At 53.1% G+C, this 27,302-nt stretch overlaps 1 protein-coding gene across 2 annotated transcripts in view; it reads right to left on the reverse strand.

Annotated features, from left to right (window-relative positions):
* The window catches only part of DLGAP4 (DLG associated protein 4), a 373,686-nt gene that overhangs the window by 101,091 nt on the left and 245,293 nt on the right, over positions 1-27,302 (reverse strand). For both annotated transcript variants that reach the window (XM_025186419.3, XM_075901397.2), the window contains exon 4: positions 5,406-6,439. In XM_025186419.3, the coding sequence (XP_025042204.2) occupies positions 5,406-6,356 (951 nt within the window). In that variant the 5' untranslated portion in view covers positions 6,357-6,439. The remainder of the gene's footprint in view (positions 1-5,405; positions 6,440-27,302) is intronic.

Below are 27,302 nucleotides of genomic sequence, written 5' to 3' on the forward strand. Positions count from 1 at the left end.
GGGCCGGGAGGGGGGCAGTAGAGTTTCCTTGGTGTTGGCCAGAGTGGCCACCAGGGAAACCTGGGAAGCCTTAGCCTCCCACTAGTTTGAATTAAGGGGCTACACACCCCTTAATTCGAACTAGCTAGTTTGAACTAGGCTTAATCCTCGAGGAATGAGGATTACCTAGTTTGAACTAAGCGCTCCGCTAGTTCAAATTAAGTTCGAACTAACGGAGCGCTAGTGTAGCGCCTAACGTCCGTTAGTTCGAACTAACTTTGTAGTGTAGACATACCCCCCCCCCCAGTCACTGCATGCTTTACACCATGGCCAGGTAGGGGGAGGGGCTGGCCCAGGGCCACAGAGCCAGTCTGCAGAGTTCTTCTGGCTCCCGGGCAGTGCTCTAGCCCAAACCAACCTCACTGACATGGCCCCCAACTCTCCCCACATTTCCCCTAGTAGAGTTTGTGTGCTGCAGCCCTGCGGTGGGACAGCTGGGGCTTGGAGTGCCAGCATGGGCTCTCCAATGCCGGGGGCAGGCCATGAGCCTCAGGGGCTGGGTCCAGGCAAGCCAGGGGCTGTATCTGGTCCCCAGGCCTTAGGTTCCCCATCCCTACTCTAGCCATGGGCCATGCACACAGTTGTCTGGGCTGCTGGACGTCTGAGTGCTGCAGGAATCGTTCTGATGGTCGGGCTGGTTATTCTGAAAGAGCCAGCCCCAGTGCTCCTCCGCGTTTCACAAGGGCATGAGGCAAGCTCAGTGGGGGCAGGGGAAGATGACGCCACCAGCTGTGTCCCTGCTGGCTCAGGTATCAGCTCAGAGCAGCCCTGCCTGCACGTCTGCAGACAAGAAAAAACGCCAGTGGGTGGCATCTCTCTTCTGCTCAGTCCCAGCCACGGAGCACTCCTAAATAACACAGGCTGGAGAAATGCTGGCTGATTGGCTTGGGAGCACCCTGCTTCAGCTGGGCCTGTGTGTGTTATCGCAGCCCCGAGAGGTGAGAGACTGAAGCTGCTAATCGACCCGCCCTTGCGCGCCACCAAACCCGGAACAGCAGCAACCCGCAGCCCCTTGCTTTGGACACTTGTAGGCAATGTTCAGCGACTGCTTGGCCACTTAATGGCTTCAGATGCCTCTCCTGGCAGTTCAGTTCCTGCCCCTGTCCCGCCCCGCAGAGCCCCTCCTGTAACAGGTCAGCCAGGGGCACAAGACATACCTTCAGCTTATAGTGTGGCAGGAAGGAACTTGCTGCTGCATGCACCCATGTCACAGCAGGGGAAGCTCCCCCCACCTCTACAGGAAGTAAGATGGGGCAGAGCATCTAAGTCACCCCAGTGACCCTTCATGTCCACTTTGCTACCCTGGAACCCTCCAGCTGTGGGGAAGATCAGGCCTCTGGAGCCTGGCTTCATTCCTCTGGCCATCTCCACTTTTGACCACAACTCCTGCAGGGAATGGCTGTCTTCCAGCCTGGGCTCCTAGGGAGCCAGCAAGAGGTCACCTCAGTCACTGCACTGCTCCCCAGCTCCCGAGAGGCACACAAGGGCAGGGCACCTGGTAGCGAAGCAACTGGACAGCAGGGTCTGTATGGGTTCTGCACACGTCCTTGACAGGACGCTCCTGCCTGCCCTTTGGTGTCCCATGCATGACCGTCTGTGGCTGAGACTAGACGGGGTCTGCGGCTTCCATAGCCATTCACACGCCGATCAGCTGTTTGGCGGCACAGCGGGGCAGTCTGGACGCTCGGCGGTCGACAACAGAAGCCTTTGTCGACCACCCCGTTATGCCTCGTGAAATGAGGTTTACTGGAGTGGTTGACAAAGGCTTCCATTGTCGACCATGGAGCGTCCAGACTGCCCCGCTGTGCCGCCAAACAGCTGATCGGCACAGCGCGGCGGCCATTTTGATGTAAATGAAGCAGCGATTATTTTAATTGCCGCTTCATTTTCCTGTCTAGTAAACTTATCTATGTGGCTCCGTTGACGGAGCCATGTAGTCTAGACATAGCCTTGGTTATCCCCCAAGTCTCACCCACTGCCACCCGAACCCACAGAGGTGGCCCAAGGCTACTCCATGCTCAGCCTTGTGAACTCACAGGGCTGGTAACAGCTTTTGCACCCATCCACAGCCCTGCTCCCAGCCCCGCCTGGTGGAGGTCCTAGCTATCACTTGTGGCAGTCAGATTTTGCCCAGAAGCATCGTTTGCAGGGAAGTGCGGGGACCAAACCCCAGGTCCTAGGCTGATACCATCCAGCAGTGCAAGGAGCAGCCCTTCGGTGCACCATGGCTGGTGGTACGTGGCCCTGGCTGCTGCTGCTCATTGGATCAGGAATGTCCTTAGTTGTTTTCCTTGTGTTCAAGAGTTGCCAGGTTAAATAGGCAGCTGCAAAATACTCCTGGCCTCCCAGCACTAACTACACAACATGGGGAAAGCCATGTCCCTGTAAGGGTAATGCCCTGAACCTGTCTTGCTAGGTGTATCGCTCTCCCGATTCTGTGCCCTGGCTGGCTGGCTACGTAGATTGGATGGGACTAAGGAACCATGTCTCTGCTGCTGCCACTGTCTGCGTCAGTGGAGCTGCACTGATTTCTACCAGCGGAGGTTCTGGGCTGCCCGTCTCCTCTCTGAGCTGGGGACACGGTTGTGGCCACGACTCTGGTCAGATTCTCAAGCAGTTTGTGAGTGGTTCATTAGATGTTTCACAGGGTAAAGTGCTCTGTGACCTTGAGCTCCTTTGGCAGGACAAACCTCTGGGGAGTGGTGACAACTTAGGCAAGGCCCGGAAGATCTGAACAGCCGACTTCAGGAGGGCTGGTGGCTGGGAGCCACTGTGTGTTGGAGTGATTTCCATTCCTCTTCGTTATTTCATTCTGTTCTCACTTGCCCTCTGGCTTTCCCCATGTTGTATAGTTAGTGCTGGGAGGCCAGGAGTATTTTGTGGCTTCTTATTTAACCTGGCAACACTTGAACACAAAGGAAAACAACTAACGACATTCCTGATCCAATAAATTCCTCAGTAATTTGATTTGTGGGAAGTGAAAAGCCAGGCTGAAGAGCAGGCTGATTTTCAATAATTAATCACGTCTCAAATGGCACAAACCTACTGCCAGAAGAGCAACTGATGCTTCTGTATTAACACTGCACTGGTATGATTTACTAACACAGCCCAGCTGATTGTGCCCTGGACCCAGCGTTTTATTTTTATTTTATCCTCCCATCTAAAAATGTGTTACGTTCTGTGTTCTTAAGTAGCACCTGTTGAGATCCATTTCCTGGGCACTCTGATGCAAATAAGTGATAATCACATAAACACCAACCTATACTGAAAATCTATTGACTGCTGTACTTACATAGACCGCTATATAGTACAGTAAAACCTGCACTATCTGGAACGTAAGCATCTGGAAAACTGTAGAAACCGGCAAATTTCTGATGCTGGTAAAGCAAAAAAGAAAAAGAAAAAAGGAAACTGGCCCTTTAAGTGCTGGGCTGCTCCTCAGACGAGTGTGCAGCACGTACCTGGGGGAGGAGTGAACGGCAGCCAGAAGCAAGCAGCAAGCAGCAAACTTCTTAGCTCCCCCCGCGGCTTCTGGCACCCCTGGCAGGCCAGCCCCACCGCGGCTCCCACCCCGCCCCCCGGCAGGCCGCCATCTCTACCTCCTGGCTTCCAACCCCCACACCAGGCCGCATCCCGCCCCCTCCACAGCTCGTGGCCCCACCTAGCAGGCCACATCCTGGCGTGGGCACGGCTCCTGTGCCCCCTCCCTCCATAGGCCCCACATGGCTCCTGCCGTCCCCCTCTGCTAATCAGAATTTTTAGGTTACTGGCACACCCTAAGCCTCGGGTGTGCCGGATAACACAGGTTTTACTGTACTTACATACTCACATAGACCGCTATACTTACACAGATTGCTATACTTACATAGACCGCTATACAGTACTTACATACTTACATAGACTGCTATACTTACATAGATGGCTATTTATATAGACTGCTATACTTACATAGATGGCTATTTATATAGACTGCTATACTTACATAGATCGCTATTTATATAGACTGCTATACTTACATACTTACATAGATACTAGGTCTCCAGCTTTCATCTATTGTCTACAGTCAAGCCCTAAGATACAATTGTTTTGCTTCAGTCCCGCAGACAGAAACAAACACCTACAGGATCTCTATCAAGCATTCTTAAAACTACAGAACCCACCTGGGGAAGTGAAGAAACAGATTGACAGAGACAGGCAGGTACCCAGAAGTCATCTACTACAGGACAAACCCAGCAAAGAAAGCAACAGAACGCCACTGGCCACTGAATAGAGATAGGGAGTGGCAGGCTCACGGCAGAAAGTAATTCCCCCTTTGGACATTCTCACCTTCTCCTCAACTGTTGGGAGTGGGCCACATCCCCCTTGATTGAATTGGTCCTCCACACAGTAATGTAACTCACCCATCTTTGCATGGGTCTATATCCCTGCCAAAGTGAAGTTTCCACTTCATGCATCTGATGAAGTGGGCTCCCGCTCATGGAAGCTTCTGCCCAAGTACATTTGTTTGACGTTAAGGTGCCGCAGGGCTCCCTGTTGTTTTTGCTGAAAGAGACTAAGACAGCTCCCCCTCTGGGGCTTGCTGAACTACTGATGTATCTAAACACGCCTGTGCGGTGATCGAGCACAAGCGGAACCTGGGACACGTTAACATTAGATGGTCAGCTGCTACCAGGTGAGCTAGAGGACCGACTGACTGGAGGTGGTAATGGTACGTGGATTAGCCATCGAGGGGAGCACACTGCCCCTCGTGCACCGCTGGTCCTGAACACGTGTGTCATTGTGGGCACAACTCAGATGCCCCTTTGTGGAACTTTTGGCTCCTAGTAAATGATTGTCACTGTCTTTCGTAGGACCAAGCGGTCCCACGCCTGGGCCCAGAGCCCACTAGACTAGATGCTGGACAGACACAAAACACATCGAGTTAGTGCCTAGAACTGGGCCATGTTCATGGCAACAAGAGCTTTGCTCTGAAGAGTCATATTTGCAATGGGCCTTGGGCAGGAACAAGAACTTGGGCAGGTGCCCCTGAAATGGGCTAGAAGCTCCCCTTCCGGCCAAGCAATCTTGGGGCACCATGGCTGCTCCAATGCCTTTGGCGGGTCTGCTCTGAAAGGCTGGTTGAGTATTCGATTACGACTTCACCTGCACTTGCTGTTTACCCCCCGGTAACAGCCCAGTGGGCCGCTCTGTAAACGGGGAGGGGAGGAGTCAGGGTGGCATGAGCTGATGGAAGAAGAAGCAGGAGCAGATTCAGGTTTCAGTCAGACCAAAGCAACACCCCAGGGCTCCCTGCGCCAGATCCCTCCTTACCCAGCAGAACATCACCCCCCATCAGAGACCAGAATAAACCCCAGCGCGGCACCCACCTGCAAGTACTGATAGGCTAAGTCTTGCTGGCAGGACTTGGATTTCAGCAGGGCTTTGTCGATGGTGGCGGAGGCCTTTTGGCATACTTCCCGGGCATGGCTAAGGGTGAGTGTGGACCAGGAGCCCCGTTTGATGTAGTTGGACTCATTGTTGATGGGGATATTGGTGCAAGGGGTGACCTTGAGGTCGTTATTGCTCTTGGAGGATTTCAGCATGTGCTCACTGATGGTGTTGTACGCGTGCATGAAGTACCTAGGCTGGCTGTGGTCAGGTTGCCTTCCCAGAGTCATGAGGCCCATTGGGTTACGATAGCTGCAGGTGTCACTGTCTAGGTTGTCATCCGAGCTCCACCAGCCTGATATGTTGGACCTAGGCCTGCGTTTGGTCTCGGTGGTCTTTGCCCGGTCTTTGCTCTTGCTCCTCCGGTTCTGCTTGGGGTCCTCTGTGCCTTTCTTGCCATTCACACTGCCTTTGGTGGGGCCCTCCAGGGACTGTGACTTGGCAAAGAGTTTTTGGACCGAGTGGACCAGATGTCGGATGCGCCCGGGGCTCTCGCTACGGTGCTTGGAATCGCTCCTCTGGAACTGGAGGGTACTGAAGCCATCCCGGTGGATGGGCAGCTGCTTCTCAAATTGGTCCAAGAGGTTTGCAGGGAGGCGGTTGATCTTAGTGGCTTGGGCATGGCTCGGGAAGGGGCTCTCGTCCGGGACCTCAAAGTGGGAGTTGTAATGGATGCGGGGGAAAGTGCTGCTGTTGGAAATCTGGTTGTTGAGTGGGAGGAGACAGTCACTGTGGAGGGAATTCTGGGCTGGAAACCGGGGGTCCATGGGGTAGGGGTCTGTGGGACTAAGGAGATAAGGGTTCCTGTCTTGGGAAGCATAAAGAGAGTCCTGAGGGGAGTCCAGGTTGTCTGAGAGGTGGCGGCTTCTGTTATCTCCTAACCCCTTCATGGCCCTGGGGTTTCCTACAGCATCACTTCACGGGAGCCTTCTTGCTAGTTCTTCCTTTGGTCCCTCTCCCACTGGAGCCGGTCCTGCAGCCACAGACAAAAGAGACGCACATCACTGAAAGGAAAGCTCTCCCTGAGCTCTCTCGTTTCCACCCTGCTCCCCTCAATGCATCCCAGCGAGCGCCTGGCAAGCTCTAAAAGTAAAGACAATGCAGGGTATGGCAGAGCTGCCTGAGGAGGGAGGGAAGGAGGAGAAAGGGATGGGAGATAAGGCACAAGGAGATGGGAGCAGAGAAGGCTGAGACCTGGAAGAACAATCAGGATGAGGTGTTAGAACAACAGGAAAAAGGACCAGTTAACATCCCTAGCCTTGCTTAAGAATTGTGCAGACCCCAGAGCTCAATCCAAACCACTTAGCACAAGCGGGCTGCTATTCTTTGGCCTCTGCGTAGGTTGATTTAATGGCGCTCAGTCCCCAGCCAGCATAGCAAGGGCTCGCAGTTGGACTGCCAAAGACTCACAGGAGTCTGCCCCATTATCTCAGGGAACTGAATACAACCTGCTGTCAAATACTGTGCCTGGGCCTTGCCAGAGTCGAGGGAAATGAGGACCCGGGGATCAGATTGGCTCTCCATCATGTGCCATTCAGGTTTCCCTGGTTACCAGATCTCTTAATGGGGATGATGGACCGGATGTGTGTTTTGCACGGAGTTATGGTAATGTGATGGGATGGCAAACATCTCTGCTCAGACAAGTGCCTGGCTTTATGTTCGTGTAATCCTGGATCCCCGAGGAAAATGCTTCAGACAGATGCTCAGAGCAATGGTGTTACGAGACACTCCAGGGCCTGGCCTGAGAAGTCTGCGGTTGCTCAGTCACAGCTCTGTCCCCCCCTGCCTGGTTATCTCACCGCAGTGTGGGCTGCTTGGCTTCTGGGACAGGGCTTCCTGCAAACTAGGCCTTTACACTGGCGCACAGAATCAAAGTCCCAGCAGGTGATATTGTGCTAGGAGCTGACGCACAGGCCTGGTTAGCAAGACTCCAGAGCACTGCTCTCAGCTCTGCAGCACAACTGCTGTGCGCCTTGAACTATCTATCCCTGGGGTGGTCATTTGTAATGGGAGGCCGCTCCAAGAATTTGTAAGTGTTCAAGGGCCGCGCTCTTCTAGGATATGAATGGAGGAGGTGTGGGGTTCGGGATGGAGGCTGGATGCAGAAGGGAGCTCAGGGGAGGGGATCAGAGTGCAAGAGGGGGTATGGTGTTTGGGAGGGAGTTTGGGTGAAGGAGGGGTTGTGACTTGGTGCAGGGGATGGGGGTGTAGGAGGGGGTATGGAGATAGGAGGGGGTGCAGGATCTGGGAGGAAATTGTGACCAGGAACTGGGTATGTGTGTGTCAGAGGAACTGGGTTGTGACTGGGACAGGGAGTTCGGGGGTAGGGTTCCAGGTGCAGGATCTGACCATAGTAGGTGGCTCCTGGAGAGCATCCCAGAAGGACTCTTGCACAGGCTTCCTGCCTGCCATGGCCCCACATGCCGCTCAAGGCAGCTGGCTGCTGGGGCTGTGTACGCATCTCTGCGCAGCATGCCCCATGGGGGAGAGGGGCCTTGCACACTGCCTGTGCCACAAGCACTGCCCGGGCAGCTCCCATTGGCTGGTTTCTGGCCAATGGGAGCTGCAAAGATGTTCTGGCAGTGGAGGCAGCGCATGGAGCCTTCCCTCTGGGGCACTGCGCAGAGATGCACATGGCCCCTGCAGCCAGCGGTTTTGAGCAGCGTGTGGGGGAGTGGCAAGCAGGGAGGCTGCCCGACGGCCCCACTACACCACAGGATATTGGCAGCCCATAGCATCCTGGTGGGCTGGATCTGATCCGTGGGCTGTATTTTGCCTGCCCCTTGTCTATCGTCATGCATGGGATCTTTAATGAAAAACGGACTAAAATTGGCATGGATTCAGTGGGCATCCCCCTCCACACGTTATGAAATAAACAGAGCAACTGACTAGCCTGTTTTCATTGCCATGCTGAGAAAAAAATGCATGAATGCTGAAGAGCAAGTGAGATTTGTAATAATTGTTTCAGTGCTAAAACTCAAAGATGGGATTTGGAATATGCCCCAGGACACTTGTGATACCATCACTTCCAATGATCCCACTGTTAAAACAGCCTCCTTTAACCCAGCCAGCCCTCATGGATCTCCAAAAGGGCTTCAGCTGGAGAGAAAGCACCATCCCTCATTCACCACCTGAAATCCAACTGATCTCTGCTCTCCACTGAACCCATGACCCCCCCCCCCCCCGGTCAGCCCAGCTGATTCCTCCGCAGAGGAAATTCTGCTGACGATCCCAAGCGTGACTTGGATTGATCCCGCCCCTTGGCAACTTCCGAAGACCCCTGGGCACAGCCACTTGACCCCGCCTACTGTAAATCCAGCCTCTCACACTCCACAGTGAAGTTCACTGACCCGCCCATAAAAGCAGATGGCCTCGCCCCATAGCAAAGCTGGCGAAACCTATCCTTGTGGCAAAGCCAGCCAGCCAGTTTGAGTGGGCAGGCAGGTGTATATATTGGTCTTGTTTGGAGCCATAGATTAAAGCAAATGGCAAGTTAAGATGTGTCCCTACAGGGACAGTCACTTTAGACCAGCCCCGTAAAACACGGGGGTCTGGCATTGCTGGGGGAGTTCTCTTGAACCTTCATGGGAGGGAGACGGATGTTCGGCTTCTTGGGCTGATGGGAGCATGGGACGACCTTAAGGAAAACAGTCGATGAATGTCCAGGAGTCTATGGTGCTTCCACCCGGCACCTGTAAGGAGCTGTTTGTCACAAATGGCAGGCACCATTCCCTGTCTATTTGGCAAGCCTGGAGCCAGCCTATCCCCCTGGGCTCCTGCCAGCCTTCCTCTGGCGCCTTTTCCTTCCCTGTCACTGTGCTTTGCAGATGTATGGCTGTGCCAATGCCGTGCACAGAACAGAGAGAACGGAAGACAGGATCCCACACTCGCAAGACCCTTTTCAGCTATTCATGCTAAGACACTAGCAATCAACTCTCCGCGGCTCCCAGCGAAAGCTAATTGCCTGAGGCAATCAGAGAAGAATTCATTCCCCCCGATGGGCCAGGTGCATTCTGGGCAATAGACACCTGCCCTCTTCGGAGGCAGCAGGGACTGTCCACAGCCAGGGCACCGAGCCTGATGGGCCACCCTTCCAATCCAAGCCCCGCTCCTTCCCCAGGCCACCGGCAAGCCAGGCCTCGAACCCAGGCCCCCGGGGACCAGGGCTGCGCTTGACCTTGTAGGACAAGGCTACAAATGGCCCCCGGGGAGTCCACAGGGATGTATCGCCTTGTCTGCCATGGGGCTCCAGGATCTGCCCCCAGGCTCTGGTACAGAATAGCGCTTCTGGGGCTTTATGGAACATCTCAGCCACCTCCCCTCTGCTCACGCTCCATTCCCAAGCCATGAAGGGCCCCGCCCCCTCTGCCGGGAAGACCTCCAGCTAGTCTGGGTCCCCATCAAAAGCACTTTCCTGGCCTGCAGGGTTCCATGAAGGTTCTGGCAGAACAATGGGCCCAGCTCTGCCTTCCAACCCACCTGCCCGGGCACTGCCGAGCCAGCAGGAGGGCCACTCCCCTCCCGCTCCAGGGACTGGGAACCTGAACCTGGGCATCTCCCATGCAGCAAGCAAGCAACCACCCTGTCACAAAGCAGGGCAGCCTAATGGTTAGCAGCGAGGGCCTGGGCGGGTCTGTTGGGTCTAATCCCATCCTGAGTCCCTGGCGCTGTGGGTGACCTTCGGTCAGTCACTTAAGCTCCTTGGCCTCCGTCGAAGCCAGCTGTACGGCTGGGTCAGAGCAGGAACCCCACTGACAGGCAGCTGCTGCCTCAGCACAGCACTTTCCTGAGGGAATAACTCCCTGGCAGGAGAGGAGGGGGAGGAGCAGCAGCAATCCATGGTGCACTGAAGCAGAAACTCTGAGCGAATGGGGTGAACACACTGCCCTGGCTTTCTGACACTGTCCGCCAGCCAGAGAGGGCTGGATAGCACGAGGGGTAGAGCCATGGTACCCTTTTAACCCAGTCGCCCACCATTGCTCATGGAAGAAAGGTCTTAAATCTTACCACACGGTCGCTGACGCCAGGGCTAGTCACTCTCCATGCGCTCACAGGGCCTCCATAACAGAGAGAGTGAGCTGCATCGTAAATGGATTCTCTCATCCTGCACTTCAGTGGTGTTACTCCAGAGTCCCTCCCCCCCGCCACCATGTACCTGAGAATAAACCTGAGCCCAGGGCTATACAAGGTAGTAGACATGCTCTACCCGCCTCCTATCGTGCACAGTGGGTACACGCTGTGCATAGTGTACTGCACGGGGCTTGCATACGCTATAGCCACACAGAGTGCGCCCGGACATGGCAGAATTAGGCTTTTTAAAATAATTGATGGGTGATTTTTTTTTTCAATTTTAATCAATGTAAATGTTCCCACTTGCAAGACATCAGACTGTCATTTAGTGCCAGGAGACAGATTCAGAATGTTAGTTTTATGACAAACACCCATGGTCGACATCCCATGTCAGACTATACAGAGGAAATAGCCTTGACTCAAATGCTGAGAAATTCTTGAGCAGCATTTTCTTACCTGCCTAGCTACATGTTTCCATGATCAGTGGCAATGTTTGTGTTGCCTTGTGTGCGGACGCTGAGCTCAGCATTGACTGATACAAATCTTGCCCTTCCCAGCGCAGGCTCAGCGAACGTGCACCCACGTCACACAGCACACAGACCCTGCATCGCTGCCGGATGGCGCGCACGGCGTCGGGTAATGCACATGCTATGCTCACGCAGCCATTTTACAGCAGGTAATTCGACACACAAGGCTGAGTAGAGAGCGTGTCCAAGTGGGACTAAGCGGCTGTCACTTTAACCTTCTTCCAGCCTCCTTGTGGGTCCGTTACAGTATCTGGGGCAGGCCTGAAATGGACGCTCCCCACCCACCGCCTGAGTCTAATGAGCGCAGGGGTTGCTAGAGGGGTTAAAGAGAGATGTGCTGGCATCGGTGGCAGGGAAAGGACCCCTCGCCCTGTTTCCATTTACACCTTGTCCTGGCTCCTCAGCATGGGCCTCCATCAGCTCAGAGGCCTGCACCAACAACCAGGTGTGGAGAAGGCTGAAAAGGAAAGGAAGGGACTCATGATCTCGCCCATCACCTGTGCACTGGGGCTGCTGCTACCTGCAAGGCATTCTGGGGAAGGTTCTTCTGGCCACCAAGCAGGCCAGAAACGGCCTTTGCGTTGCTCCTTTAAAGCACGAGCCCAGTCCAGTGTTTCAGGAGATTTCATCCTTAAAACAGCCACTCCCCAAACTCTGCATCTTCAGGTGGATCCAGGGGCCTGACAGACTCGCTGGGCCCCTGGGTAAAGTGGGGGTGAGCTCAACTCCGTGCTCCTGGAAGGGGTGGGGCCGGGGAAGCCACCCCTCCGCACTTTGCCCTCGCCAGCCCTCAGAGCCTCCCGGAGCCCACCGCTCAGGGCTCCAGTGGCAATTTAAAGGCCCGGGACTCTGGCTACTACTGCAACAGCGGCAGCTACTGGAGTCCTGGTCTCTTTTGAATTGCTGGGCCCCAGGGCTCAGTCCCACTGTACCCACCCTATTGGTGGGCCTGGGTGAGTCCAGCAGGGACCTGCCACCTGGAGCCAACCCTTATAGGAGTCACCCCCTTTGAAAGGCCTCCGAAGAATGCAGAGCTTCTCCTTAGCTAACACGGTTCCTGCGATGGGCACAGAGAGAACCTGAACTGGAGTATTTCATGCTTGGCTGTCTGCGTGCAATGGCTGTAGCTGCTCGTAATGCCCCTGCTCCAGAACCACCAGCACCTGGACCCAGGGCAAGAGACAGGCTAGGCCACAGGGTCCCTGGCAGAATCAAAGCCCAGTGCCCTTGGTTTCCAGCTCCTCAAGGGGATTCCGGTGCCCTGCATGTGGCTGAGTTCTCCCTCTCTAGCTCAAGGCCCTGCCCGTCTGAGCTGCAGGAGCTTGAGGAGCTGAGAGGAGTTTGCACATTTCTCCTGATGTTAGTGCAGCCTCCAGCCTGACTCCCAGCTGCCCCCAAGGGTCCCAAAGAGTCAGGTACGGGGGGGCTGCAGGCTGCCCAGGAGGGTAGAACTGCACAGGGCGGGGGCAGAAGGGACTTGCTGCCTTTAGCAGTTCCTCCTCCAGACAGGGGTCCTGTCCTTTAGGCTCCCCAAAAGAGGACAGAGAGCTGTATCCAAAATACGCTCCCAGATGAGGAGTCCTGTGCTTTGGGCTGGCCTGCAATTCCGGCCAGTCACAGCCCCCAGTCAGCTTAGAATCCTAGAATCCCAGGGCTGGAAGAGACCTCAGGAGCCATTGAGTCCAGCCCGCTGCCCAAAATAGGACCAACCACAATGCAATTATCCCAGCCAGGGCTTTGTCAAGATGGGACTTAAAAAGCTCTAGGGATGGAGATTCCACCACCTCCCTAGGGAACCCATCCCAGTGCTGCCCCACCCTCCTAGGGAAATAGTTTTTCCTAATATCCAACCTAGACCTCCCCCACTGCAACTTGAGCCCATTGCTCCTTGTTCTGCCATCTGTCACCACTGAGAACAGCCTCTCTCCATCCTCGTTGGAACCTTCCTTCAGGAAGTTGAAGGCTGCTATCAAATCCCCCCTCACTCTTCTCTCCTGCAGATTAAATAACCCCAAATCCCTCAGTCTCTACTCATAGGTCATATGCTCCAGCCCCCTAATCATTTTGGTTGCCCTCCACTGGACCCTCTCCAATGTGTCCACATCCTTTTTGTAGTGGGGGGCTCAGAATAGGATGCAATACTCCAGATGTGGCCTCACCAGAGCCGAATAAAGGGGAATAATCACATCTCTAGATCTGCTGGCAATGCTCCTCCTAATGCAACCTAATATGCCACTAGTCTTCTTGGCTACAAGGGCGCCCTGTTGACTCGTATCCAGCTTCTCATCCACTGTAACCCCCAGGTCCTTTTCTGCAGAACTGCTGCTTAGCCAGTTGGTCCCCAGCCTGTAACAATACTTGGGATTCTTCCATCCCAAGTGCAGGACTGTGCACTTGTCCTTGTTGAACCTCATCAGATTTCTTTTGGCCCAATCCTCTAATTTGTTTAGGTCACTCTGGCCCTATCCCTGCCCTCCAGCATATCTACCTCTCCCCCTAACTTAGTATCATCCGCAAACTTGCTGAGGGTGCAACCCATCCCCTCATCCAGGTCATTAATAAAGATGTTGAACAAAACCAGCCCTAGAACCGATTCTTGGGGCACTCCGCTAGAAACCGACCACCAGCCTGACATCGAGCCATTGACCTGTTGTGCCTGACAGTCTAGCCAGCTTTCTATCCATCTTACAGTCCATTTATCCAATCCATACTCCCTTAACTTGCTGGCAAGAATATTGTGGGAGACTGCAGCAAAAACTTCGCTAAAGTCAAAGTATATCACATCCACTGACTTCCCCATGGCCACAGCTTCCCCCTACACAGGCCCCACCTACTCCAGTGTTCCATCCGCCTACCCATGGCGGTCAGCAACCAGCCGTATCCTGCCAGGCTCTAGGAGCACCTCTCATGTGCCCCTTGTGGCCTTTATCAGGCTCACTTGGCTGCCCACCAGCCACCCCAGCAGTTGGCTGCTTGCAGGTGGGCCAAGGCAGGCTCATTCTTAAAGAACCTGTCATGGGCTTGGGACCTGACCCCCTTTCAAGGGGCCAGTCACCGTGAGAGTCCCCGCTCTGAGACTTTACTCTCACATTGTTCCTGTTAGTGCCGGTGATGTTTGCTGGACGGCCTGCTCTGGAGAGGGCAGACCCAGGCCAACACTGCGGGCAGCTTCCTGCAGGTGGTCCTGCCACCGTGCCTCAGCTCTGACCTGGAGAGATCCCCTCTGGTGGGTAGAGGCTAAGTCAGGAGTCTCAAACTCAATTTCCCTTAGGGCCTGTCCTCAAATCCAGCGGGCCAGCAGGGCCCCCCTTTGCAAGGGCTCCCATGGGGGAGGAAGGTTGGGAGAAGGGGTGCAATGGGGGGAGAGGGCGGAGGAGAGGTGAGGGCAGAGCTGGGCTTCGGGGAAGGCACTTGTCCTTGAGCGACAAAGCTTTTCCCCCCGAACAACAAGGCTTTGCAGTGGCAGGTGCACGTGTGAATGCGGCTTTGTCGGCTGCAGCAATCTCCCGCCCACAAAGCGAAATGCGCTGGTGGGAAGTGAGCGTATTTTCTCAGCCAGAGTGCCAACACACAGCATTCGCGTGCGCCCGCCGGCTGTGTCAGCGCAGCCTTGTGGCTAAAAGCTGCAGAGCCGTTTCCTTCGTCTCTGCTGCTTGCTCGGCGCAGCTGGGCAGGCCTGTCTGTTCCAATACCAGTGTCGGGAGCCAGCCGGCCACCCAAGCACTTATTTTTAGAGGGACAGAGCTTTGGAAAGCCCCTCCCTGCCCTCTGAGCACAGCAAACTCTGGCCGGGGATGGGAACTCACGTCCTTCCCCACCACCGCGCTGAGCCGCAGCCACTTCCTGCTGGGGAGAAGGGGTGGGATGGTGGGTCTGTCGCCTTTCACTTGGCCCCATCTCCACCTGGGCCGCTTCCAGCTGCAGTCTGGAGCAGTCAGCTCCTCTGCAGGACACAGCAGCACCTGGCCAAGGGGGGGACAACTGAAGCTGCCTATTCAGCAGGGCAGAGAGGGACAGTCGAGTGACAGCAGGTGCTTGTGTCTGGGCAGCCTGACTGGTTCCTGTGGGGAGGGCTGTTCAGCGCCAGGGCTGGGGAAAAGAGGCTGCTACGGCCTGTGTTGGGCCCCAGCCTCAGCAGGACGACACTTTTCTGGCTCCGCAGGGAAATGACCAGCGACTGTGCCTGGAACCGTGGAGTAAATTAACTGCTAACAGTGATTGTCCACTGCCTCCCCCAGCTCGGCCAATGGCCTCAATCCTGACCTGCAACCCCAACCCCCTTCGCCCCGGCTCTGCCAATGCACCTCCCTCGGTCCTGACCCACAGCCCCCTCCCCCAGATGTGCCAGTGCACCTCCCTCGGTCCTGACCCACAGCCCCCTCCCCCCAGCTCTGCCAGTGCACCTCCCTCCGGACCCACAGCCCCCTCCCCCAGCTGTGCCAGTGCACCTCCCTCCGGACCCACAGCCCCCTCCCCCAGCTGTGCCAGTGCACCTCCCTCCGGACCCACAGCCCCCTCCCCCAGCTCTGCCAGTGCACCTCCCTCGGTCCTGACCCACAGCCCCCTCCCCCAGCTGTGCCAGTGCACCTCCCTCCGGACCCACAGCCCCCTCCCCCAGCTCTGCCAGTGCACCTCCCTCTGGACCCACAGCCCCCTCCCCCAGCTGTGCCAGTGCACCTCCCTCCGGACCCACAGCCCCCTCCCCCAGCTGTGCCAATGCACCTCCCTCCGGACCCACAGCCCCCTCCCCCAGCTGTGCCAATGCACCTCCCTCCGGACCCACAGCCCCCTCCCCCAGCTGTGCCAGTGCACCTCCCTCCGGACCCACAGCCCCCTCCCCCAGCTCTGCCAGTGCACCTCCCTCCGGACCCACAGCCCCCTCCCCCAGCTGTGCCAATGCACCTCCCTCCGGACCCACAGCCCCCTCCCCCAGCTGTGCCAATGCACCTCCCTCCGGACCCACAGCCCCCTCCCCCAGCTGTGCCAGTGCACCTCCCTCCGGACCCACAGCCCCCTCCCCCAGCTGTGCCAATGCACCTCCCTCCGGACCCACAGCCCCCTCCCCCAGCTGTGCCAATGCACCTCCCTCCGGACCCACAGCCCCCTCCCCCAGCTGTGCCAGTGCACCTCCCTCCGGACCCACAGCCCCCTCCCCCAGCTCTGCCAGTGCACCTCCCTCCAGACCCACAGCCCCCTCCCCCCAGCTCTGCCAGTGCACCTCCCTCCGGACCCACAGCCCCCTCCCCCCAGCTCTGCCAGTGCACCTCCCTCCGGACCCACAGCCCCCTCCCCCAGCTGTGCCAGTGCACCTCCCTCCGGACCCACAGCCCCCTCCCCCAGCTCTGCCAGTGCACCTCCCTCCGGACCCACAGCCCCCTCCCCCAGCTCTGCTAGTGCACCTCCCTCCAGACCCACAACTCCCAGCTCTGCCTGTGCACCTCCCTCCAGACCCACAGCCCCCTCCCCCAGCTCTGCTAGTGCACCTCCCTCCGGACCCACAACCCCCAGCTCTGCCTGTGCACCTCCCTCCGGACCCACAGCCCCCTCCCCCAGCTCTGCTAGTGCACCTCCCTCCAGACCCACAACTCCCAGCTCTGCCTGTGCACCTCCCTCCAGACCCACAGCCCCCTCCCCCAGCTCTGCTAGTGCACCTCCCTCCGGACCCACAACCCCCAGCTCTGCCTGTGCACCTCCCTCCGGACCCACAGCCCCCTCCCCCAGCTCTGCTAGTGCACTTCCCTCCGGACCCACAGCCCTCTCCCCAGCTCTGCCTGTGCACCTCCCTCCAGACCCACAGCCCCCTCCCCCAGCTCTGCTAGTGCACCTCCCTCCGGACCCACAACCCCCAGCTCTGCCCGTGCACCTCCCTCCAGACCCACAGCCTCCTTCCCCAGCTCTGCTAGTGCACTTCCCTCCGGACCCATAGCCCCCTCCCCCAGCTCTACCAGTGCACCTCCCTCAGGACCCACAACCTCCAACTCTGCCAGGGCACCTCCTTCTGGACCCACATCTCCTCCCCACAGCTCTGCCAGTGCATCTCCCCCCGACCTACAGCCCCCTCCCCCAGCTTTGCCAGTGCACCTCCCTCCTGACCTGCAGCCCCCTGAGCTGCAGAGGTGCTTGTTTGCACATATGGTTTTACAGGGATCTCCTGGGTCAGACAGCTGCATCATAGATGAGCAAAAGGTGGCAGCTGAGGCCTCTAATGAGAGCCAGCACCCACTGGTCATCAGAATCATTGTGAGGCAGGTATGAGAACTATTTAGGGCTTGCAAGCAATTACAAAAAATTAATCATGATTTAAAAAAAATTAATGGTGATTAACCGTGCAATTAATCATGTTGTTATTAATAGAATGGCATTTATTTAAATATCCTTAGCTATTTTCTCCATTTTCAAATATACCGATTTCAGTTACACCATACAATACAAAGTGTACCAGGCTCACTTTATGCTTATTTCTGATTTCTATTTTACAATGCAAATATTTGTAAAGAAATCATGGGTTTCAATTCCTGCATCACAAATACTGCAATGTGGTCTTGCTAGCCTGAAAGCTGAACTTACAAATGTAGAATTTCGTACAAAAATAACTGCATTCAAAACCAAACCAGTGTAAAACTTTAGAGCCTACACGTCCACTCAGTCTACTTGTTCAGCCAATCGCTCAGACATGTACAGGAGATAATGCTGCCTGCTTCTTGTTTACAGTGTCGCCTGAAGCATGTCCATGCGTGCCTGAAGCACCATTCCAGAGGACATGTGCCCATGCTGATGACGGGCTCTACATGATAACAATCCAAAGCAGTGCGTGCGCACTGACGCGTGTTCATCTTCATCCTCTGAGCAGGCAGTTATCAGCAGAAGGTTGGGTTTTTTTGGTGCTTTGGGTTCGGTAGTTTCTGCATCAGAGTGTTGCTCTTTTAAGACTTCTGACAGCTTTGTCCATGCTTTGTCCCTCTCAGAGTTTGGAAAGCACTTTAGGTCCTTAACTCTTGGGCAGAGAGCTGTAGTTATCCTTTGAAATCTCATGTTGGTACCTTTGCATTTTGTCAAACCTGCAGCAGATGTGTTCTTAAAACAAACAACCTATGCTGGATCATCTTCCAAGAGCATTATGACATGAAATATACGGCCTATGTAGGCAAAACATAGCAGGCAACATACAGTTCTCCCCCAAGGAATTCACTCACAAATTTAACATATTGTTTTTTAACGAGCATCATCAGCATGGAGGCATGTATTGTGGAATGGTGGCCAATACACAAAGGGGCACAGGAATTTTTTGCATATCTGGCACGTAAATACCTTGCTTTCAGATACCATTGTAAATAAGATTGGACAGCATTATCTCCTGTAAATGTAAGCAAACTTGTTTGTCTTAGTGATTGGCTGAACAAGAAGTGGGACTGAGTGGATGGGTAGGCTCTAAAGTTTCACCTTGTTTTGTTTTTAAATGGAATTATGTAAACCCCAAAAAATCTAAGTTTGCAAATGTCACTTTCACATTAAAGAGATTGCACTACAGTATTTGTAAGAAATGAATTGAAAAATACTATTTTTTTTACTTTTACAGTGTAAATACTTGTATTAAAATAATAATATAATGTGAGCATCCTACACTTTATATTCTGTGTGTTTTAATTGAAATTTTTTTTTGGAAATGTAGAACAACATCAAAAAACATTTAATGAATTCCAACTGTTATTCTATTGTTTAACAATGTGATTAAAACTGCAACTAAATGCTATTAATTTTTTAAACAGTGATTATTTGTTTGAGTTAATCATGTGAGTTAACTGCAATTAATCAATAGCCCTAGTAATATTCAGGAGCTATGTATCTACACTGGAAATTATCTCCTGGAGGTCTTGGTGTTAAGGCAGGTCTGCACGAAGTAACATACATCAGAGTTCTTCCTTTGAGGCAGGAGGTAACTGACATTGATCTCCGTGTCTGGCTGTCTGCATATTGTCTGCTTCACGCTGTTTGCCTTTTGCATACTGAGACTGGGGCTAACAGAGATTACAGAATCTACAAGAGAGGAATCATACAGGCAGAAGGGAACACCAAAGTGGTAGGGGTGAGGGTGGTGGCCTGGTTATGAAGAAAGACAAAGGATTGATCTAATATATCTTGCAATGCAAAGAGACACATGGAGTCTTTCACCTTGCAGCAAACAGACAGCATGCTTGGGGTGCGAAGGGAAGGTCACAGCCAGCCCAGCTGTAAAGCAGTGCAGTGATTTGTGGTGAGCAAAGTTTTTTGGGACTATCTCGTGAATTAAGTCCAGGCTCTAGAATGCAGGCGATGATTTGATTTTATACAGAACCATTTGTTTGCAGTGCTCCTATCTACCATTACTCAAATCTCTCAGTTTTCTTAAATGTGCCTCAAGTTGATTTCACGCTAAACAAATCCAAGCACTGTGTGTCCTATGGAGCAGTGACACGGGGGTGCCTGGGAAGCTGTGCTGAGCTGCGTCATTGGTGGAGCCGATCAATGAACACTGTGCGTGTCCAGCGAGCGGGCACTGGCACTCCAGCGGATGCTCGGCAGCCTTGAGGGTCGGAGGGGCCCAGCTGCTGATCTGCAGAGTGACAGCAGGGCCGGTGAGGCCTAGCGGGGAAGCTTGTGCTGTGTGAGGCTGGTGGTGTCAGGGAACTGACCCCTGGACCGGCTTCCTCACACTGAGGGCAGATGGTAGTGAGGTGCCTCTCTGGGGTGGTGACCCTGGGTACTGCCCTCCCTTCCTTTCTACTGCCATCCCATGGCCTATGTACACCCCCAGAGCAGGTATGGCACGTGAGCACTTCCCCAGCCCACAGCGAAGGGAGAGCTTTGTGCCAGGTGAGGGTCAGAAGCATGTATTCCTGTGAGCGCACCAGCTCCAGGAGAGCAGATAAAAGTTCAGATCCAAGTCAGTCACAGCCCTCGCTGCCGGTCACAGCCCCATCCTCACAGTCAGTCACAGCCCTCGCTGCCGGTCACAGCTCCAACCTCACAGTCAGTCACAGCCCCAGCCTCACAGTCAGTCACAGCCCTTGCTGCCAGTCACAGCCCCATCCTCGCAGTCAGTCACAGCCCTCGCTGCCAGTCACAGCCCCATCCTCGCCGTCAGTCATAGTCCTCGCTGCCAGTCACAGCCCCATCCTCACAGTCAGTCACAGCCCCATCCTCACAGTCAGTCACAGCCCTCGCTGCCAGTCACAGCCCCATCCTCGCCATCAGTCATAGTCCTCGCTGCCAGTCACAGCCCCATCCTCACAGTCAGTCACAGCCCCATCCTCACAGTCAGTCACAGCCCTCACTGCCAGTCACAGCCCCATTCTCACAGTCAGTCACAGCCCTCACTGCCGGTCACAGCCCCATCCTCACCGTCAGTCACAGCCCTCACTGCCGGTCACAGCCCCATCCTCGCAGTCAGTCACAGCCCTCACTGCCGGTCACAGCCCCATTCTCACAGTCAGTCACAGCCCTCACTGCCAGTCACAGCTCCATCCTTGCAGTCAGTCACAGCCCTCGCTGCCGGTCACAGCCCCATCCTCGCAGTCAGTCACAGCCTAGCCCCTCTTGTTGGTCACAGCCTCTTGCTGTCAGTCACAACCACCATCCCCCACTGGCAGCTCAGCCCCTCCCCGTCACTCACAACCACAGCTCCATACCTAAGCTGAATTTTGATTCCTTTCGTTTCTCTCTGCTCACAGCCAGGTCCCAGACATTCCCGGGTCTGCACCCTTCTCATGCACGGAAGCCTTCTGAGGGGCCTGCTCACCCAGCAAAGAGGCAGGAGGTATTTGAAGCCGCGGGGCAAAGGCAGGGATGATACATGGGAAAGTCTTGGAGCAATTCTCCGACGCTGCCCTCACCGACAGCTAGGGTTGCCAGATACTTTCACAAAAAATCCCGAACATGGCAGGGAAAAAAATTAGTTGAGCAAAAAAAAAAAAAAACAAAACCAAAAAACGGGGGACCAAAGTTGTTGAGCAAAAAAAATTAAAAAAAATCAATGCGCCTTTAAATCTCCTCACTTCACGCTCCCCCCGCTCCCACCAGACGTGGCAGGGGAAGAATGTCCCCGCCTGCCTTCCGTCCGAGAAATATAGAACATATTGGACATTTTACATCTCCGGTATTTTCTGTTTTTTTTAACCAGACAGGGGTCACAAATACTGGACTGTCTGGGCAAAAACCGGACACCTGGCAACCCTACGCCAACAGCCTGTCCTGAGCTTCCTCTGGAGCACGTCCCACACCCCCAAGTGCCTCGCAGGAGCCTGGCCTGGCTATTCCGTCCCCACGGAGGGCTGCTCAGAGCTGCTGCAGGGGCTGGCTTGTCTCAGCCACCTCTTCCATAGATTCAGCTCTTCCAAGGCCGGATCACCACTGAGATCATCCGACAATCCAGGCCAGAGAGCTGCCCCCAAATGAGCCCAGAGCAGAGATCTGAGAAACACCACCAGTCCTGATTTACAAATGGCCAGGGATCAAGATTCCACCGCACTCTGGGGTAAGCTGCGCCAAAAGTTAATTACCCTCCCTTTTTAAAATTTCCCCCTTATTTCAGTTTGAATTGGTCTGGCTTCACTTCCGGCCATTGGATCATTTATATCTTTCTCTGCTAGGTCAGAGAGCCCATTAGTAAAGGTGCTCCCCACGTGATACTCATAGTCTGTGATCAGCCTTCGTGAAGCTAATTAGACTGAGCTCCTGGAGCTGTCACTAGAAGATCTGTTTTCAAACCCTTTAAGCCTTATTGTGGCTCCTCGGAGTCCTCGCTTGAAAACCCTCCCCCCAATTAATCGACACCCTTTTCAAATCGTGGGCACCAGAACTGGGCACAGGATTCCAGCAGCCACTGCTCCAGGACCACAACAATTTCTCTGTTTCTACTCATGATTCCTTCTTTATGCAGCCCTGACTAGTAATAGCAGGGGCAGGTGACCATTTCGCTGGGCCTAGGGCAGCGCAATTTCTTGAAGCGCAGGGCCCGGGGTGGCCGCCCCTCTTGCCCTGCCCTATATCCGCCCCTGAGTAATAGCCCTTCTGGTCACAGTGTTGCACTGTTCAGCTGGTAACCCATCACAACTCCCCTCCCCCCAGATCTGCCTACATAGGTCTGGCCTACATTGCTTCTTCTTAGATGTGTAGATATTTAGCCCCAATAACACCCGTATTGTTGGCTTGCACCCAGCATACAACAGATCCAGGTCGCTCTGTTTCAGTGACCAGTCCTCTTCATTACTTACCCCCTTCCCTGAAATGTTTGTACCATCTGCAAATGATGATCTTATGTTTTCTTCCAGGTCATCAATAAAAAACATTAACTAGTGTTGCACCAAGAGCCCATCCCCATGACCTCAGTGGGAGCACACTCAGGCTATGGCTACACTGTAGCCTCTTATGCAAATGAAGTGCAGCATGAAATATCGTGGTGCTTCATTTGCATAATTAATTTGCAGCCGCTTTTGCACACGAGGCTTTTGCACAAAAAGGAGCTGTGTAGACAGCTCCTTTTTGCGCAACCCCCCCTCTTGTGCAAGAGCCGTCCTTCCTCATTTTTTCAGGAAGTCTCCATTTACTGTTGCGTTTTGAGACCTATCAGTTAGCCAGCCTTTAATCCATTCAACATGGATCATTTTGTGTTGTTCTAGGATTTTAGTCAAAATGTCATGTGATACCAAGTCCAACTAATCTACGTAGCCTCTGTAAAAAGATTGACTTGATAATGTTACCCAGCTGGGCAGGAGGTGGTGGTGGGGTCCAGCCAAGATACAGAGCAAGCACCGAGCAGCCCCCTGGGGTTGAGGAGGCAGAGTTTGGGGGCTTTTTCCCACTTGATGAGGCTCTGGGATGTACTCACAGCCACATTCAGACCCACCTATCTCCTCTCTCTCTCTCACACACGCTTGTCTTTCATATGCAGAGTCACACTCCAAAGTACACATAGCATCTCCCTTCTGCATTCTCATTACTCCTTGGGGAATTTTGCACCCTACACATGCACAAAATTCATGTCCCCCAGATTGTATTTTCTGCAGAGAAAAAAAATTCTGCTGGAGAGGTGCTGCAGCTATGACTGTCTCCCACTAGGGGCTGCTGTGGCACCAGAACAGAGGTCAGCTGTCTCACCGGGGGTAGCAGTGCTAGGATAGAGGAGCCACTGTATTCCTCTGCCCTGCCCATAGAGCTAGGTGAGGAGGCCTGGGATATCAGGGGAGATGGACAGAAGGGAGCACATGCGGCTGTTGGGGTGTCATGTAGATTGGGCTTCAAAAGGTCTAGTGGGGGGCGACACACTAGCAAGGAGGCTGAATGGGAATGGGGGTGCAGGGACATCTGGGGAGGAGTGCACAGGGCCACATGGAAACAGGGGGTAGGGGATGTCGCAGATGGACAAGTGGGGATGCAGGGACACAAGGGTCAGGGGAAGGTGGGTGCATGAGGGTGGGGGAGGGAGTTCAAGGACACATGGGACAGGGGAAGATGGAATCAATTTGTCAAAAACATGTCCCTAATCTTTTTTTGATGTCTGGATTGTTACAGACATACTTGTTGAGAAGTAATAGAGATGTAGCCATGTTAGTCTGGTCTTGCTGAAACAAAAGACAGGACTATGCAGCACTTTAAAGACTAACAAGATGGTTTATTAGGTGATGAGCTTTCGTGGGCCAGACCCACTTCCTCAGATCAAATTGTGGAAGAAAATTGGCATGACCATATATACCAAAGGGATACAATAAAAAACAAAATGAACACACATAAAATTGACAAATCAGATTTTAGAACAGAGGAGGAGTGAGGGGGGGAGGTTAGTGTCTATGAGATAATAATATGTGTTCACTTTTTTTTTTGATTGTATCCCTCTGGTATGTATGGTCATGCCAATTTTCTTCCTAATAAACCATCTTGTTAGTCTTTAAAGTGCTTCATAGTCCTGTCTTTTATTTCATAATTGTTGAGAGGTATTTTGAAATACATTACCAAAATAATTGAAATTGGTATGATTATATTGTGCTATTTTGACAAATAAAACTTGCAAACTTTTAAAATATTGTGTGCAGAATTTTTAATTGTTTATACAGAATTCCCCCAGAATGTCTCCTAGGTGCTGCCTAGCTCAGATCTTGAGATCTTAGCTACAAAATGAGATGGACTCAGAAGAGCCAGGCTAAAATTTTGAATGCTGATTATTTTGTCTCTGCAGAATCCTGGACACTGGGGCATGCAAGTACCAGATCATCCATATTTTGCTCCTGCTCCAAAGTTATTATCATGTTGAACAACCAGCTAAAGGGTTGTGACCAAGAAACACACAGAGACTTTCTCTGAAAATTGCATTAGTGGCTTCAAAGTGGCAAAAAATTCACTCCTCAGAGTCTAGTTTATATAAATGTATCAATTCCTTTCAGGGTGAAATTTTGTTCCCACAGGCACAGAGACGCATGCAGAGCTTGCAGTAGAACAGGGAGCATAAAGTTTTCTGGCAAGAAAAAATACTATTAAAAAAGTTATTTTGGTTCACAAACAAGAACAAAAATGATCAATTTTTCCAGTGAATTAAGTTTTAAAAATGGCCTTGGATCCAATGAAATGTTTGGTTTTTTTATACCGAGGATTTAAAAACATTTAAAAACCAAAATGCTGGGAAATTTCAAAACAAAAAGTTATTTTGAACCAAAACAAATCTAAATATTCTGACTTTTTTGGACTTTGTTTTTAAAACAAGCAACATGGTGAAATGGACACAAAATCAGGAAACGTTTGGGTGGCACCAAAGCTGCATTTTTCAATGTATAAAGTTTTGCCCCCAAAATCTGCCCAATTCTAATTTGGAGACAGCAGTTTCATCCCTTGGCCATGGCTATGGAGCATGTACACCAGGCCCCATGGGCTGCCTAGCAATGCCCAGTGAGTCCACCTCAGCCAGCCCCCCCCCCCACTCCTATGGAGAGATCCACCCTAGAGCTCTGCTTGGTGGCACTCAACTGGCTGCAGTCCCCCAACAGGGTTCCTTCTGCGGTCTGGCCCTACAGCTCTGCTCACCCCCACAGTCCCTCAAAGCAACCAGTGGCTCAAGAAGGGTTCACGCTGAGTCCAAAATGCAGAATGGTCTGTCCTGCTGCCACTACAATCAGACAAGCAAGAGGAACATGATCGAAAGTGCTAGCCAGATCTATATATTTATTGGCTGTAACGGCTTGATTGCTATTGAGCATCTTCCATAATTTTTCCCGGAGTATATTTCCTAAGGGAAACTAAATGCAGATGGTGATTTACCTCTAATGGGATTTCTCTGGATATTGACAGTAAATGTACTTTTTATGATTCAGCGAAAGGGAATCAATGTTTCAGGCAGAAATCTCAATTAGTATTGTGAGAAACTTCAGGTTAGCCAATCCGCGAGCCGTAAAGCAGGGTATCAGCTCCGTTTGCTATTGTCTGTCTACCACAGGCACTGTGCCTTTGAGTTAAATAAAACAATAACAGCCTTAAATTAAACACACAGCGGTAGCAGGAATGAGAGGTGGAGAAGGATGGGAAAGGGAGACAGGCGGAGCTGTGGTACGGAAAGGAATGGAGAGGCACAAGGCTGATGTTCAGCTGGCAGAAGCGGAGGAGAAGAGGGAACTTCCACTAGCCATGCTGTAAAGGGATGCAGGTATGGGAAGGGAGGCCAGGTGAGGGGAGCAGAAGGAACCTGAGGCTGGTGCAGTGGGCTGGAGGGTTAGAACTAAGCTTTTATTTATCAATTAAAATGTTAACAGGAAATGATGAGCGTCAGACAATTGGGGTCATGTTGTGATTCAGAAAGTTAAAGCTTCATAACCACGAAAACACAAAAATACACAAAAGGAAGAACCCTCAAATCAAGCTGCATTTTTCTTACTTTACCTATCAATGATCATGAATGGAAATATTTTTCTGTGTGTGTGTGCACACATAGTGCTTTTGATGCTCACTGACATTTACTGGCAAACATCTAAGTCTTCCGATCACTGTGCCCTCTAGTTTTAGATCCATGTGTAGAATGAATTTTGTGATGTGCACCACTGTGGAAGCGATGTGTGACCTGTCACCTCCATATTGGTGCACATAATAAAACTCGTTTAGCACGTTCACTCGGGGGCCACACGCAAGTGAGCAGCAAAAGAAAAATATCCAAACCACGACTCACTGACTGGACTCCCAGCAAGCTTAGTGCTCTGGGGGTGCCCAGGCTTGGAGACTTGCCATGGGGCTGGAGTGTGAGCGCCTGCTCGCTCCACTGCAGGGGAAGCCCCGAGCTCCGCCTGGGCTGGATCCAAGTAAATTGGGGGCATGGGCAGTGGGTGAAGGCTCAGCTGGGGAAGGCAAGGCCAAGCCCCACCCCTTCTGCCCAAAGCCACGCCCCTTCCTCCAGAGAATGTACCCTTTCAGCAACCTCCTACCCCAGCCCCAGTCCTCAAGCCCGATCCTTCCTGGCTACTCGGAGGGCTGGGGCCTCCCCAGCAGCTGGGCAGTGTTGGCAGTTTTGGGAAGGCATTGCCTTCTCTTGCCTACATTACCATGGGCTAGCTCCGTAGATTCTCCACCCTTGTGCCACAGTTTTGCTGTCTCCTTCGGCAGGAAGCCCATCCCCCACCCCAAACCAGCTGACAGCCACTTCCCCGGACAGGGTCCTGCCCAGCCTGTGGAAGGAGCTTTGGGGTTGGGGGTGGAAGTGTCAGGCTGCACTCGCCCAGCCAACCCAGGCCTTATTCCGGAACACTGTTCCAGAAAAGGGCCAGTGTAGACAGCCCAGTAGTCTTTTCTGGAAAAAAGCCCCGATCGCGAAAATGGCGATCGGGGCTCTTTTCCGGAAAAGTGCTTCTACATTGGCCACAGACGCTTTTCCGGAAAAAGGGCTTTTCCGGAAAAGCAGCCTGCCAATGTAGACGCTCTTTTTCCAGAAAAACTGAAAACGGAATAGTATTCCGTTTTAAGAATTTCTGGAAATTCATACCAGTGTAGACACAGCCGAGGTGTAACAGTTAACTTGAACTAAGGACTTAGTTGGAGTTAACGTTTGACTGCTGCGTGTAGCCGCGGGCAGTTAGTTCGGACTAGGGGGATTTAAAAATGGCGCCTGGACGGGAAGATGCAAATAAAGCCCGGGATATTTAAATCCCGGGCTTCATTTGCAACTTCGAATGCCTACATTAGCCTCCCTAGTTCGAAGTAGGGGGCTAGTGTAGACATACCCTATGATATTTTCTG

The sequence above is a fragment of the Pelodiscus sinensis genome, chromosome 17 (genome assembly GCF_052426305.1).
Source record: "Pelodiscus sinensis isolate ZL-2025 chromosome 17, ASM5242630v1, whole genome shotgun sequence".
Classification (NCBI taxonomy): domain Eukaryota; kingdom Metazoa; phylum Chordata; order Testudines; family Trionychidae; genus Pelodiscus; species Pelodiscus sinensis.